At 37.0% G+C, this 16,033-nt stretch overlaps 1 protein-coding gene across 2 annotated transcripts in view; it reads left to right on the forward strand.

The window, feature by feature from the left end:
• The window catches only part of TEX9 (testis expressed 9), a 217,058-nt gene that overhangs the window by 161,303 nt on the left and 39,722 nt on the right, over positions 1-16,033 (forward strand). For both annotated transcript variants that reach the window (XM_029236542.1, XM_029236543.1), the window contains 4 exons: positions 1,298-1,380; positions 3,261-3,439; positions 6,388-6,470; positions 6,895-7,068. In XM_029236542.1, coding sequence (XP_029092375.1) covers positions 1,298-1,380; positions 3,261-3,439; positions 6,388-6,470; positions 6,895-7,068 — 519 coding nt within the window. The remainder of the gene's footprint in view (positions 1-1,297; positions 1,381-3,260; positions 3,440-6,387; positions 6,471-6,894; positions 7,069-16,033) is intronic.

A 16,033-nucleotide genomic window follows, 5' to 3' on the forward strand; every position in this document is an offset into this window, starting at 1 on the left:
TTTTTCTCTCTTTTTTTGGTATTTATTATTCTCACTTTTATTGTGTTTATTGCAGGTAGGGTAGGGGGTGTTTTCTTTAAAATGCTTTTCCTGAGTCACAAGAACTTCAGGGCCCCTGCCTGTGAAGTGGGCAACTGGCACATGTCACTCCTGCAACATTTCTGGAAAGGAGGGGCAGGCAGGCCCTCCCCCAAAGGGCTCCCCAGGCCAGCTCTGCCGGCCTCAGCCCCTCTGAAAAAGAAACCCAAACCCCAGAAGCACCCCACCCCTTGGGCTCATGAAGCTGGGTGTGCATCCCCGCTACCCCACAAGCGGCTTCCTCTCCCTCCTTCCTACCCCCTTTCCTTGGGCTTCTCCGTGCTCCCCTTGTGGGCGCTTCAGCCCCAACCTGCCTGCTTCCCGCGCTGTCCCGGAAGATGCTTTCGTATTTGCCAGGCTTGCCTGTTGTCTACAAGACCCAGGGTGCTCACCTGGTACACTCTGGCTGATTCTGGCTGGGCACCCTTCCCCCACCCCTGGTTGCCTCTACCCTGTGACAGTGCACTGGCCTATGGGGTAGAGGCAACCAGTCCCACCAGCCTCCCACTAGCTTGAAGGGAGCAGGTCCTAGGGCCCGCAGCACGCCTTCCAGTAACAGCTAGAAATAGAATATTAGCCTTGATATTCAGAAGGGATGTCTTTATGAAATGTTGCTCGTAAAATGAATTGAGTCCTTTTTTGTCTCATAACTTCACTGAACAATTTGGAGATACATTGGAAAAATTCTAAGTGAAATTAAGTTTTCTCTCCAAAGCCCAAATTTACTAGATAGAAGATCTGAAAAAGAAAAGTATTCATATACAAAGAAGGTGATTGGGAAGGTTTATTCATTCATTTAAATATTTACAGTGTGTAGAGATCACTATTCCAGGTGCTGGGCACACTGGGATGTACAAATTCCCTACCCATGGGAATCTAGACCTAAGGAATAGAATGCGTGGAGGCCTATCTGAAGAATAATCGGTGAGGAGAATTAGATTCTGTGAATCAGAACATCCAGTTTAACATTCCACAGACTAGTTGAACATCCTTGAATCTTTGGGACTCATTTTCTTGTCTTTAAATCTCTTGGTCCTAGTAATAACTAGGTCTTTTCCAGGTATATAGTTTTGGATTTCTTAAAATATAATTTGATTAATTCTCTGAAAATAGGAATTCTTCTGTGTAGCAATCTAGCAATTCTGTGTATTACACAGTTGCCTTCCTTGGCAAGTGATTAGAGTCTAATTAATTAATCGTTTAAATTCTTTTCATGTAGCCAAAGACCAAAAATGTTGATCCAATAAACAAAGTTCAAAACAAATTACACTCTGCAAGTAAAGGAAGGAAATCAAATTCAAGGTATAGTACAGTTTTTAAAGTATTACTTTTTAAAAAATTTTATAATTTATACTATCATTGTTCTTAATAAGATCTGTTTCTCTAGATCTTTTTATACCCAAAATATACAAAATTGTACTCTGTATTTCTTCTCCACATTTAATAATTTAAAACATCTTCTAATCAGAAATGTCTTGCAACACTTAATGAACATTTTGTATTGTTCTCTTAAGCAAAATTGCCACATTTCAAATTTTTTAAATGTTATTTTTAGCTAGATATTTTCTTAGATCAGAAACTAGAACCTAGATGTCTTTCTCTGCCTAGTTCTCTCAAATAGACTTATACTTTTTGAACACCATGCATTATTGTATATTGTATATATTGAGATACAGAATGATTTTGGCATGCTCTCAGTAAAACTATAGTATAGTTATAATTTACATTCTATTGTTTTTGGTGAGAAAGAATTCAAGACTGTTTTTAGTACTTTAAGCATAAAAAGGGGACCCAAGAGGTTCTTTAGGATAGTAGACCTTCTAGAAAAGGAGGGTCACACCTGCAGTGGATGGTACCAACCAGCTTCTAAATTCACAGTAAATTGTTAAATTTATGTCTGTTGTTTACCCAAACTGATAATTGCATTATAATTCTAGAAGAATTCTTATTAATCCTTGTGTCTTTTAATTGGCTAAGTAAAATTTTTGTTTTTTGAACAAAAGAGACAAAAAAATAGGGTGAAAGGATAAGGAAGAAAAAAACTAAAATTGATAGAAGAGAACATATGTTACATACATAAGTACTGTACATACATCAGTACTGTACATACATACATAACTGGAAAGGGTTATCTTATTTTCAGACTTCAAGTTCACTTTTTAAATAAAAGGTTCTTTTTCCAAAAGAATTCTGAAGCATTTGCTTATGTGTTAAAAGTAAGTTAGGCTTTAAAGTAAGTAAAAGGTTAAAAGTAAGGCTTTCAGAAGCAAACTTGATGGATTAGGCCTGGCCCATTCCTCAACGCCATTAGAAGTGACTTTCATTTCATATTTCTCTCTTCATTAAAGAAAAAAAAATCAACTTTTGGTAAACTTTGATCCTGCTTAAAATATGTTTTTTTAGGTGGAAAAATGAGTTTGAGCTAAGAACTGTTCACTCTGTAATTCTTTCTTAAGAGGTATTATTCTTCAGTGTTTGCAGAATTATGATTAGAGTGATATCAAATTGTACAGTTCTACTCCAGCAGCATGTAAAATTAAATGCCACAAGCTGGATTTCACCTAGGAGGCCAAGTTCAGTACTGTTAGTTTTGATGTTCACTTGTTTGGGAGTGTTGACCTAGAACACATAATTCTCCAGCAAAAATATGGGATTATTCGGGATCAGCAGAATATTGCACTTCAGGGTCTGAAATGATGGCGAGCCACGTGCAAGTCTGCACACAGCAAGGCAAGGAGAACTCTTTTATAGAAGGAAAAAGGAAGTTGGGAGGGCTAGAGTAAACAAAGGCTTTTCATTACCTGACTTGTTGCCAGGAGTGAGGAGAAGCCTTCCTTCACACCGCGGGGCTCTGCTGTTGTCTCAGGGTGTGAGAGCTCCCCCTTCTGGTCTGCTGGCTGTTAAATTGAGGCTTCTGTTTATTAATATTTTACACTGGCCATGTCTAAGTGGCCTCATAAAGCCTCCTCTAGCGCAGTGGTTGTGTGATTCATAAAGATTGAAAGTCTACTAAGTCTCTTGTAATATAGTCCTTGAAAGTATCAATTGTAGATTTCATCATAAATTTAAAATTTATAATTTTGATCTGCTTTTTTATTTGGATAAAAGTCATATCTGGGAGTCATATCTCCTTTTTTATTATATGTATATAATATATAATGTGCCTATATGTGTTTTTTTAGAGTAAAATTGAAATACTCTGATGTACAAACTGCCAGCGATGTTGCCATTCCAGAGGATTTCTCAGACTTTTCTCTTGCAAAAACAATTAGCAAAATTGAAGGGCAACTGGAAGAAGAAGGCTTACCTGATTATATAGATGATGGTATTTTTTGTGGTGTTAGTGAAGACATTGGAACAGGTAGGTTGTTTTTTGTTTATTTTTATCCTTATATCACAATTATTTAGAAAATGTAGTGATGTCTTGCATTTGTTTAATGAAATAAAATTGGTTTTGAGTCAATAATTGTTGAAAATGGATGATGGGTGACTAGGGTTTCATTGAACTCATCTCACTACTGTTGTAGATGTTTGATGTTTTCCATTATAAAAAGTAAAATTGAAAAGAACTGTCTGGGGAGTTCCCTTGTGGTCCAGTGGTTAGGACTTGGTGCTTTTACTGACGTGGCCTTGGGTTCAATCCCAGGTCGGGGAACTAAGATCCCACAAGCCGTGTGGTGTGGCTAAAAAAAAAAAAAAAAGAGAGAGAGAGAGAAAAGAAAAAAAAGAACTCTCTGGTATTGGTTTCATTGACCACTTTTCAAATAAGTTAAATGCCCTGTAGCTTAGCATTAAAACATTGAAATAAATTTTTAAAAACCATATTTCTTTGAATTCCTTCCATTTAATGTTACTGAATTCTCTTTATTGTGTGTTAAATCAACACATGTTAAAGGATAAATGAATTATTGATGTAGCATCAGGTAAAATAATGAATTTTCTAATGAATATTATTTTCTTTCTTATAAATTCATTCTCTGCATACCGCTAGAAAAATAATACTTAGTCTAGATCATCAGAAACATGTTAGTTACCAGTAGTGCCTCTAAAATTGTTGAATTTATGAGGAGCCACCTATGCTATTATAAATTAAAAAAAAGACAGTCGAGTGTATATGAACAGTTAATGCTGAACTATAATTAATTGTAGGTTCAGACAAACTGCTTTAGCCTCTCTGTAATAGCAGTTTCTTCACTTGAAAATGAAGCAGTTTGTATTAAATGATCATGAAGTTTACCCTTAAAATTCTCTGATTCTGTGAAAATCACAACGATTTACATGTATAATGATCATTGTGCTACATGCTAGTTAGTCATAAACGCAGATTAATTCATTTATGCATTTATTACGTTTACTGACCTATCCAAGCTTTCTGGGGCTAATTGTTAGGAACGAAGGTAAGTGAAGCAAAGAGTTAACCTTCATGCCTCTGTTAAGTTACCTTCAGGGGTGCAATGGTCAGATGTTGGCTTTCCTCAGTTTACAGTCACCCATAGCCTTGTTAACAAAGGTCCTCCTCCCAGTATGGGAACCAGCACAGACTACCTTAAATTACTGCTTTTTTTCTTATTGCTGAATGACCTCTTTGCATCCCTGTCTTCCCTTTTCAGAATCTTTGGCCAAGGTGTCTCCCCTTTTAGGGGAGTTTTCACTTATTCCACATGATTGCCTAGAATGGCTGGGTTATGTGTGGGAGGAAACAATAAAAAAGTAGTTTAGGAGCACAGACTGTTTTGTAAGACTGAAGTTGGAGTGGGATGGTTGGGGAGGTTAATGCTGTGGACCAACAGAGACAGAGCACTCAAATCCTTGATGATACTACCAGGGTTAGAGTTGGGGGAAAAAAGAGATGTGAAAAGTCATGCTCTCCCATTGCTTCTTCCTTCTTTCCCCCTAGAGACCAACTACTGCAAACTTCACACTTTTAAGTTTATCATTTTCCTTCTGTCCTCTGCTAACCTGGAGTTACATGAGAAGCTAGAAGGAGAGTTGAGGCTGGAAGAAGCTAGGTGGGGTTAGAGCCAACCATTGTTCATTGGCTCCATGTAACACAGGGGACTTCATAAGAAGAGCTTTGAAACAGGAAGTATGTGTGGAGATTTATTGTGCTCTGTGGAATTTGTCTTAATAACTTTCAGAGGCTATTCAGAGTGTTTACTCAAGATAAGTCCCATGAGGGCAAACCTTGTCTTATAATATCGGTATTATGCCTGGAACATAGTAGAGACTTGATGTATATCTTTTTTTTTTAAATTTATTTATTTTTGGCTGCGTTCAGTCTTTGCCTCTGGGCGCGGGCTTTCTCTAGTTGCGGCGAGTGGGGGCTACTCTTCGTTGCAGTGCGCGGGCTTCTCATTGCGGTGGCTTCTCTCGTGGAGCACGGGCTCTAGGCACGTGGCCTTCAGTAGTTGTGGCATGTGGGCTCAGGAGTTGTGGTTTGCAGGCTCTAGAGCACAGGCTCAGTAGTTGTGGCGCACGGGCTTAGTTGCTCCGCAGCATGTGGGATCTTCCCAGACCAGGGCTTGAACCCGTGTCCCCTGCATTGGCAGGCGGATTCTTAACCACTGTGCCACCAGGGAAGTCCTGATGTATATCTTTTTAATGAATGATTGAACGAATTATGAGTGAGTTCTAAGTTCAGTTTTTACTTTATTTACTTTTATAGGCCTAAAACCCTCAGAGATTTACTGATATTATTGAATAAAGAACTTTTGATAGCAATTCCAAAGGTAGATGTTCGTGAGGGGTTTGTGGGAGAAAGCTTCGGTAGTAAGGTATTAGTGTGTTTTTTTGCTTCTCAGACACGTCACTACATTTTAACATCTGTGAAATTGGGATGTGTATTACAGTCAGTGGCATTTTATAATTACAATGGCTGGGATTGAAGTTGAGTTTTGCTAGACCTGTGTTTGCTTCTGCCAAACACCTGGGGGCATTACCGATCTGAGACCACTTTAAGTTCTGTTTGAGGTGTTTCGAACCACCTGGGTAAGTATGAATTCAGTCTGCAAACTTATGTGAGTACTTGGCTTGTGGTTCCGATTCTCAGGAAAAGTTTTTGTTTTTTTCCTCTTTCTTTACTTGGTTCCAGTGTAACAGTTCCATTCTGTTGGATGGATTTTTCATTTACCTCTACATTAGGGGTATGTAGTGTCTTGAGTGTTCCCAAACAGGGATCTCCTATTAGAGAGACTATTAGACGCCCCATCTTGAGCCTTTTTTTCCCTCATAAAATAATAGTCTGTCTTACAATTGATGGCATCTTAGATTCAGTGAAAGACAATAAATATTATTATTAAATTGACACAGAAGCACAGATCAGATTTCTGAAGGCCAAACTCCATGTTATGCAGGAGGAATTGGATAATGTTGTATGTGAATGCAATAAAAAGGTAAGTTTTTAAAACCTTTCAGAATAAATGCTGTAATATTCAAAGTCATTTTAGGAGCAGTTTTCAATTTTATTTTAAAAATAGCTTCATTGAAGTATAATTCACAGTTAACTTTTAAATTCAGAAATTTAAATACTGAACTTTATTCTGAGATGTTGAATTTTCACAGAGCTGCAGAATTTTAAATAGTTACCAGCAATTAGAATGCTGTGTATTAGACTTACAAGTGTAAGCTATTAAGTGCAAATAAAACATCTGTCTTCCATTTTGAGGATGAAAATAGAATGTAACTCGTTTTTCTTAGTGAAATCGGTGTAAATATCTCGCCAAAGATCATACGAAGCTCCTTTAATGTTTTCTGGTTTATGTTTTGATACCAAATCATGTATGTTTTTCCATATAATCTATAATTTCATAACTATAGGAGGATGAAATTCAGGATTTAAAGTCTCAACTGAAAAATTCTGAAGGAGATTGTATGAGACAGCAGCGGACCATTAATTTGCAACAGTCTCAAACAGAAAAGTATAAAACTCTTTTTGAAGAAGCAAGCAAGAAATGTGATGGATTACAGCAAGAGTTGTCTTCAGTAGAAAGGGTAATAATTTTGCTATTTTTTCCTAATCTAATGCCAAAGATGCACAGAAACATGTAAGTTACATGTTTGCATAGATACCACTTTTCACTGTTTAGTTATTTTGTTAGTATATACTAAAAACTCTTCCCCCATTATTAGGAGAGTATTTTTTAACAGCTTTATTGAGATATAATTCACAAACATCGCACCCTTTATACAATTTGGTAGCTTTTAGTGTATTCACAGAGTTGTGCAACCATCACCACTCTCAAGTTTAGAATATTTTCATCACCCAAAAAGTCACCCCATACCCTTTAGCCTCAGTACCTCTACCCTCTTCCCCTAATCTCCTCCAGCCCTAGGCAACTTCTCATTTATTTTCTGTCTTGATAGATTTGCCTATTCTGGACATTTCTGGATATGTAGAATCATACAGTATGTGATACTTAGTAACCAACATTTTTCACTTTAAGTGTTGTTTTTAGGGTTCATCAACATTGTAGCGTGCATCAGCACTCCATTGCTTTTTATAGAGTAATAGTCTTTTTTATAGAGTATATGGATGTAATACATTTTGTTTATCAGTTGATGGACATTTGGGTTGTTTCTACTTTTGGGCTGTTTTGGATAATGTTGCTGTGAACATTCATGTACAAGTTTTTGTGTAGATATATGTTTTTGTTTTTCTTGGGTATATACCTAGGAGTAGAATTGGTAAATTATAACCTTACATTTAACCTTTTGAGGAACTTCAGGCTGTTTTCCAAACCAGCTATACCATTTTTACATTTCTACCCGCAGTATATAAGGGTTCCAATTTCTCCACATCCTACCAACACACGTTAGATTGGTGGTGCCAATCCCCTGTGGATACTGAGGGATGACTATACAGTTCCATTATGAATTTTGACAAATGCATAGTCACATAGCCATCACCATAATTGAGATACAGAACACTTCCTTCATACCAAAAAATTTCTCTGTGAATTTAGTCAAGTCCTCTCCCTACTCCCAACCTCACGCAACCACTGATCTGTTTTTGATTCTTATATTTTGGCCTTTTCCAGAATGTCATATAAATAGAATTACATAGTAGCTTCCTGAGTCCGATCACTTAGCATAATGCATTTGCGATTCATCCATGTTGTAGTCTGTTCCTTTTTATTGTTGCCTGTAACATTGAATGGGTATTCCACATTTTGTTGACCTTCTCATCTGGAAAGAAAAATTAATTATAGTATCTAATAGTCTAAGCCTGTGCTCTCAAAAATGGTAGCCACTCACATGTGTCTATTCCAACTTGTGACGTGCTGTAAATCAACATCAAATTTTGAAGATTACATACAAAAAACAATGCAAAATCTCATTAATATTTTAATGGTTACATGTTGAAATGATAATATTTTGGATATACTGGGATAAATGAAATATAGTAATAAAGTTTATTTTACGTATTTCTTCTTAAAGTGACTGCTAGGAAATTTAAAATTATGTACATAGTTTGTACTATGTTTCTATTGCTCTAAGAAATAAAGGCAAGTGGTCTAAGAAAAAACAAGCTGTTATATCTGGGAAACAACTGTTTTAATTTGTCACCTTACCATTTGTCATCATCCATCCAAGCTGTGGTCATGTCACTGCTCTAGTCCACATAACTTGCCTGCATTTTTGATTCTTTTCTTGTTCTTAGCTCTCATACCCAATCCTGTGTTGTCTTTCTTCTAAATGTTTTCATTCATCTCTTCTTTTCAATTCCCATTGCCACTTCTTGTTTCAGGCTATTATTATCTTACTTCTGAATCCTTCTCACTAGTTATTTTATGTCCTTTCTCTTTTTCTTATCCATTGTATTCTGTACCCTGTCAAAAGATTAATATTCTCAAAGGACCACATTAATTATAACTCTACTTTCATTTGGGCAGAAAAGGAACTAACATTTTTTGAGTGTTACCTGCCAGGTAAAACACATTTTACAAAAGGGAAACTGAGTCTGAGAGGATAAGCAAATTGCCTAAGGTCAAACAGGAATGGCAGAGCAGGGTTCAAACTCTGTTTATCTGACTCTAAATCACGTAGACTCTTTCTCCAACTCCCCAGAATTAAATAGACTTAAACACACAGCTGTTCTAAAATCTCGTTATTTAGAATTAATATTTGAAACTTTTAGTTCACAGTGAATGTACTAGGGCATTATGATACATTGGCTAGCTGAAGATTTTTATGAAAATTTGCACTGGCTCTGAGCTTCTCAGCTTGAATTCCTATCTACCTACCAGCCAGAGAGGCATAACATAACTCTCCTGGATTATGTGAAACTCAAGATTGAATCTTTCTTGCTAATTCATTTTTATATCTCTAGAAACAAATCTAGTGTACAGTTCACAGAAATGCAAAACAGAGCTTAAGTAGCTGCTTCTGTAAACCTGCAAAAACCAACTATTAAAACATTGTTATGTATATTAACTTATTTTAGCTGCTGATTCTAACAGATGGAGTCATTTTTAAAATATAAAAACAGAGGGCTTCCCTGGTGGCGCAGTGGTTGAGAGTCCGCCTGCCGATGTAGGGGACACTGGTTCGTGCCCCAGTCTGGGAAGATCCCACGTGCCGCGGAGCGGCTAGGCCCGTGAGCCATGGACGCTGAGCCTGCGCATCCGGAGCTTGTGCTCCGCAAAGGGAGAGGCCACAACAGTGAGAGGCCCACGTACCGCAAAAAAAAAAAACAAAACAGAAAGCATTCTACTCCAGCTTTGGATTTTATTTTTCTCTCACTCCCCCAAATTTCCTTTGTGTCTCTACCCCATAAATCCCCAGTGTCTAATCATAGCCCCAGGCAGCCACTGATTTGCATTCTTTTACTACAGATTTATTTTACTTGTTATAAAATTTCATATAGATGGATTCCTAAGTATGTACTTCTTTGCATCTGTCTTCTTCAGCATAATGTTGTTGACGTTCATCAGTGTTGTTGCTTGTTTTGTGATTCATTCCCTTGTATTGCTGAGTGGTATTTATGGATTTACACATTTCATGTATTCACCAGTTGATGGGAATTTGAGTTTTTTCCAGCTTTGGACTATAAAAAATAAAGCCACTATGAATTTTCATGTACAAGTTTTTGTGTAGATACATGTTTTTGTGTAGACACATTCAGTATCATTCATGATGTTGATTAAATACCTAGTAGTAGAACTTCTGAATATCATGTTTAACTTTTTAAGAAACTGTCAAACTATGTTCTAAAGTGATTGTACCATTTTTCATTCCCAATAGCAATGTATGAGAGTTCCAGTTACTCTATATCCTCACTTAACACTTGATATTGTCAGTCTTTTTAGTATTAGCCACTCTAGAGGGGTAGAAGTAGTATCTCAGTATAGGCTTATTTGTATTTCCCTGATAACTGTTGATCTCGAGCATGTTTTCATATGCTTATTGGCTGTTCATATATCTTCTTTTGTTAAGTGTATGTTCAAATTTTTTGCCCAATTTAAAAACATTGGGTTGTAGTAAGAGTTCTTTATGCTTCCTTATATAGTTTCTTTGCTAGAAAGAATATGTATTGTGAATAGTTTCTCCCAATCTGGATTGGCTTTTAAATTTTCTTAACAGTGTCTTTCGAAACCACAGTGTATGGTTTTGTGCTTTTTTCATCCTATTTGAGAAGTCTTTGCCCATGAATTTTATTAGTGTATATAAGTCTATTTGGATTTTCCATAACTTTTTGAGTCAGTTTTGGTAATTTATGTTTTTCAAGAAATTTTTCCAACTCATCTAAGTAGTCAAATTTATTGGCATAAATTTGAACATAATATTCATGTATTATATTTTTATTTATATTTTTAATATCTGTGATAATGACCCCATTTCAGTCTTGATATTAATAATTTGTCTCTTCTCTGTTTTATTCTTAATAGTCTAGTTACATACTTATCAATTTCATTGAACTTTTCAATGATTCAGCATTTGACTTCGTTGGTTTTTCTGTACTGTTTGTCAGTTTTCTGTTTATTGATTTCTAACCTTATCTTTAGCATTTCCTTCATACTTATTTGGGCTTAATTTGCTCTTATTTTTCAGGATTCTTAAAGCAGAAGTTTAGATAATTGATTTTCTACTTCTTTTCTCACATAAGCATTTAAAGCTATAAATTTTCTTCTAAGTGCTGTTTTATCTGCATCCCACAGAATTTGAGACTGTCTTTTTATTTTCATTAAGTTCAAAGTATTTTCTAATTTCCTTCCTGATATTTCTTTTATTTAACATCTTTATTGGAATATAATTGCTTTACACTGGTGTGTTAGTTTCTGCCGTATAACAAAGTGAATCAGTTATATGTATACATATATCCCCATATCGGCTCCCTCTTGTGTCTCCCTCCCACCCCCCCCATCCCACCCCTCTAGGTGGTCACAAAGCACGGAGCTGATCTCCCTGTGCTATGCAGCTGCTTCCCACTAGCTATCTTTTTTACATTTGGTAGTGTATATATGTCAGTGCTACTCTCACATGTCGTCCCAGCTTACACTTCCCCCTCCCTGTGTCCTCAAGTCCATTCTCTAAGTCTGCGTCTTTATTTCTGTCCTGCCCCTAGGTTCATCAGGACCTTTTTTTTTTTATATTCCATATATACGTGTTAGCATACGGTTACTTCACTCTGTATGACGGACTCTAGGTCCATCCACCTCACTACAAATAACTCAATTTCGTTTCTTTTTGTGGCTGAGTAATATTCTACTGTATATATGTGCCACATCTTCTTTATCCATTCATCTGTCGATGGACACTTAAGTTGCTTCCATGTCCTGGCTATTGTAAATAGTGCTGCAATGAACATTGTGGTACATGAACTCTTTTTGAATTATGGTTTTCTCAGGGTATATGTCCAGTAGTGGGATTGCTGGGTCATATGGTAGTTCTCTTTTTAGTTTTTAAGGAACCCCCATACTCTTCTCCATAGTGGCTGTATCAATTTACATTCCCACCAACAGTGCAAGAGGGTTCCCTTTTCTCCACACCTCTCCAGCATTTATTGTTTGTAGATTTTTTTTTTTGTAGATTTTTTTGGTGATGGCCATTCTGACTGATATAAGGTGATACCTCACTGTAGTTTTGATTTGCATTTCTCTAATGATTAGTGATGTTGAGCATTCTTTCATGTGTTTGTTGGCAATCTGTATATCTTCTTTGGAGAAATGTCTATTTAGGTCTTCTGCCCATTTTTGGATTGGGCTTTTTGTTTTTTTGATATTGAGCTGCATGAGCTGCTTGCAAATTTTGGAGATTAGTACTTTGTCAGTTGCTTCATTTGCAAATTTTTTCTCCCCTGTGTCTTTTCATCTTGTTTATGGTGAAACACTATTTTAAAAAAGCTCTGATAATACTCTTTGTTCCAAAGTCTACTTTGTCTAACATTAGTGTAGTAATTGCAGTTTTGTTCTCAGTGTTTGTGTGAGATTATAATTATTATACTCTTTTTTTTAAATTAATTTTTAGTGGATTATAGTTGATTTACAATGTTGTGTTAGTTTCTGCTGTACAGCAAAGTGAATCAGTTATACATATACATAAATCCATTCTTTTTTAGATTCTATTCCATATAGATCATTACAAAGTATTGAGTAGAGTTCCCTGGGCTATATGGTAGGTTTTTCTTATCTATTTTATATATATTAGTGTGTAAATGTCAATCCCAATCTCCCAGTTTATCCATCCTGCCCCCTCTCCCCCTTGATAACCATAAGTTTGTTTTCTACATCTCTGACTCTATTTCTGTTTTGTAAATAGGTTCATTTGTACCATTATTTTAGATTCCATATGTAAGTGATATCATATGATATTTGTCTTTCTCTGTCTGACTTACTTCACTCAGTATGAAAATCTCTAGGTTCATCCATGTTGCTGCAAATGGCATTATTTCGTTCTTTCTTATGGCTGAGTAATATTTCATTGTATATGTGTATTACATCTTCTTTATCCATTCCTCCTTCAACAGACAGTTAGCCATGTCCTGGCTGCTGTAAATGGTGCTGCAGTGAACATTGGGGTACATGTATATCTTTTCAAATTATGGTTTTCTCTGGATATATGCTCAAGAGTGGGATTGCTAGATCATATGGTAGCTCTATTTTTAATTTTTTAAGGAACCTCCATACTGTTCTCCATAGTGGATGTACTAATTTACCTTCCCACCAACTGTGTAGGAGGGTTCCCTTTTCACCATACCCTCCCCAGCACTTATTTTTGTACATTTTTTGTTGATGGCCATACTGAGTGATGTGAAGTGATACCTCACTGTATTTTTGATTTGTATTTCTCTACTAATTAGTGATGTTGAGCATCTTTTCATGTACCTCTTGGCCATCTGTATGTCTTCCTTGGTGAAATGTCTGTCTATATCTGCCCATTTTCTGATTGGGTTGTTTGTTTTTTTGATAATAAGCTGCATGGGCTGTTTGTTTATTTTGGAGATTAATCTCTTGTCCATCACTTCATTTGCATCCATTTTCTCCCATTCTGTGGGTTGTCTTTTCATTTTTTTTATGGTTTCCTTTGCTGTGCAAAAGCTTTTTTTTTTTTTTTTTTTTTTGTGGTATGTGGGCCTCTCACCGTTGTGGCCTCTCCCATTGCGGAGCACAGGCTCTGGATGCGCAGGCTCAGTGGCCATGGCTCACAGGCCCAGCCACTCCGTGGCATGTGGGATCTTCCCGGACCGGGGCACGAACCCGTGTCCCCTCATCGGCAGGCAGACTCTCAACCACTGCGCCACCAGGGAAGCCCCTGTGCAAAAGCTTTTAATTTTAATTAGGTCCCATTTGTTTATTTTTGGTTTTATTTTCATTACTCTAGGAGGTGAATCAAAAAAGATCTTGCTATGATTTATGTCGAAGAGTGTTCTTCCTATGTTTTCCTCTAAGAGTTTTATGGTATCCAGTCTTACATTTAGCTCTTTAATCCATTTTGAGTTTATTTTTGTGTATGGTGTTAGAGAATGTTCTAATTTCATTCTTTTACATGTAGCTGTCCAGTTTTCCCAGCACCACTTATTGAAGAGACTGTCTTTTGTCCATTGTATATTCTTGCCTCCTTTGTTATAGTTTAGGAGACCATAGGTGCATGGGTTTATCTCTGGACTTTCTATCACAACCCCAACAAAGAGAGCCCCTGCTTCCCCACAGCTCCAGCAGGAGTCTTGAGGTTGATTCCCATTAGTTTGTCCCCAAACCAATTACTTTAGCTTTGCGGACTCAGCACTGGACAAGCTTTGGTCGGGTGTTGAGCTCTGGACATGGGAACAGAGGTGGGTGGGAAATGAAGTCCATCCCTCCTAGTCACATGGACTGAGCGTGGCTAAGGGTTGGGTCCCCAAAGAAGAAAAGAGGATCTATTATCTAGAAAAACAACCTTTCCTGAACCTACCATTCTTAGGAAGAAACTAGAACTTGGTCTCTTGGTACAACTCAGACCAGGTAAATGCAGGTGAAAGTATCCAACCCAGAGCGATCCATTCACCCATAATTGGAGACATCAGTCTGCAGGCTCACTCGCTTATCTCCATCATGCCATGGATAAACGATACTTTTGTGCACTGACCTTGATTTGTTGGACAAGTTCCCCCAACCTGTTGCTCAATCCCAGGGTGCTGCTTAGGCTAACCCTCTCCATGGGGTGTTCCCAGGAACACAACAATGATCCCTTGATCTATATTCCTGTTTTTGTGCTAGTACCATACTGTTTTGATTAGTGTGGCTTTGTAGTATAGTCTCAAGTGAGGGAGCCTGTTTCCTACAGCCCCGTTTTCCTTTTTCAACATTGCTTTGGCGTTCGGTGTCTTTTGTGTTTCCATACAAATTGTAAAATTATTTGTTCTAATTCTGTAAAAAATGCTCTGTAAAGAATCAATGACAATGTTGATTCTTCCAATCCAAGAACATGGTATATCTCTCCATCTGTTTGTGCTATCTTTGATTTCTTTCATCAGTATCTTATAGTTTTCGGAGTACAGGTCTTTTGCCTCCTTAGGTAGGTTTATTCCTAGGTATTTAATTCTTTCGGATGCCATGGTAAATGGGATATTTTCTTTAATTTCTCTTTCTGATCTTTCATTGTTAGTGTTTAGGAACGCAAGAGATTTCTTCGTATTAATTTTGTATCCTGCAACTTTACCGAATTCATTGATGAGCTCTAGTAGTTTTCTGGTAGTATCTTTAGGATTTTCTATGTATAGTATCATGTCATCTGCAAACAGTGACAGTTTTACTTCTTCTTTTCCAATTTGAATTCCTTTTGTTTCTTCTTCTTCTCTGATTGCCGTGGCTAGGACTTCCAAAATTGGAATAAAAGTGGTTGAAAGTGGACATCCTTGTCTTGTTCCTGATCTTGTTGAATAAAAGTGGTGAGAGTGGGCATCCTTTTCTTGTTCCTGATCTTGGAGGAAATGCTTTCAGATTTTCACTGGTAAGAATGATGTTTGCGTGGATTTGTCATATACGGCCTTTATTATGTTGAGGTAGGTTCCCTCTGTGCCCACTTTCTAGAGAGTTTTTTATCATAAATGTGTGTTGAATTTTGTCAGAAGCTTTTTTTGCATCTATTGAGATGATCATATTGTTTTTATTCTTCAGTTTGTTAATGTGGTATACCTCATTGATTGATTTACATATGTTGACGAATCCTTACATCCCTGGAATAAACCCCACTTGATCATGGTGTATGATCCTTTTAATGTGCTGTTGGATTGTGTTTGCTAGTATTTTGTTGAGGATTTTTGCATCTATGTTCATCAGTGATATTGGCCTGTAGTTTTCTTTCTTTGTGACATCCTTGTCTGGTTTTGGTATCAGGGTGATGGTAGCCTCGTAGAATGAGCTTGAGAATGTTTCTTCCTCTGCCATTTTTTGGAAGAGTTTCAGGATTGGTGTTAACTCTTCTCTAAATGTTTGATAGAGTTTGCCTGTGAAGCCATCTGGTCCTGGACTTTTGTTTG

This window comes from Monodon monoceros, unplaced genomic scaffold (genome assembly GCF_005190385.1).
Source record: "Monodon monoceros isolate NGI ecotype Baffin Bay Population unplaced genomic scaffold, NGI_Narwhal_1 Super_Scaffold_21, whole genome shotgun sequence".
Taxonomy (NCBI): domain Eukaryota; kingdom Metazoa; phylum Chordata; class Mammalia; order Artiodactyla; family Monodontidae; genus Monodon; species Monodon monoceros.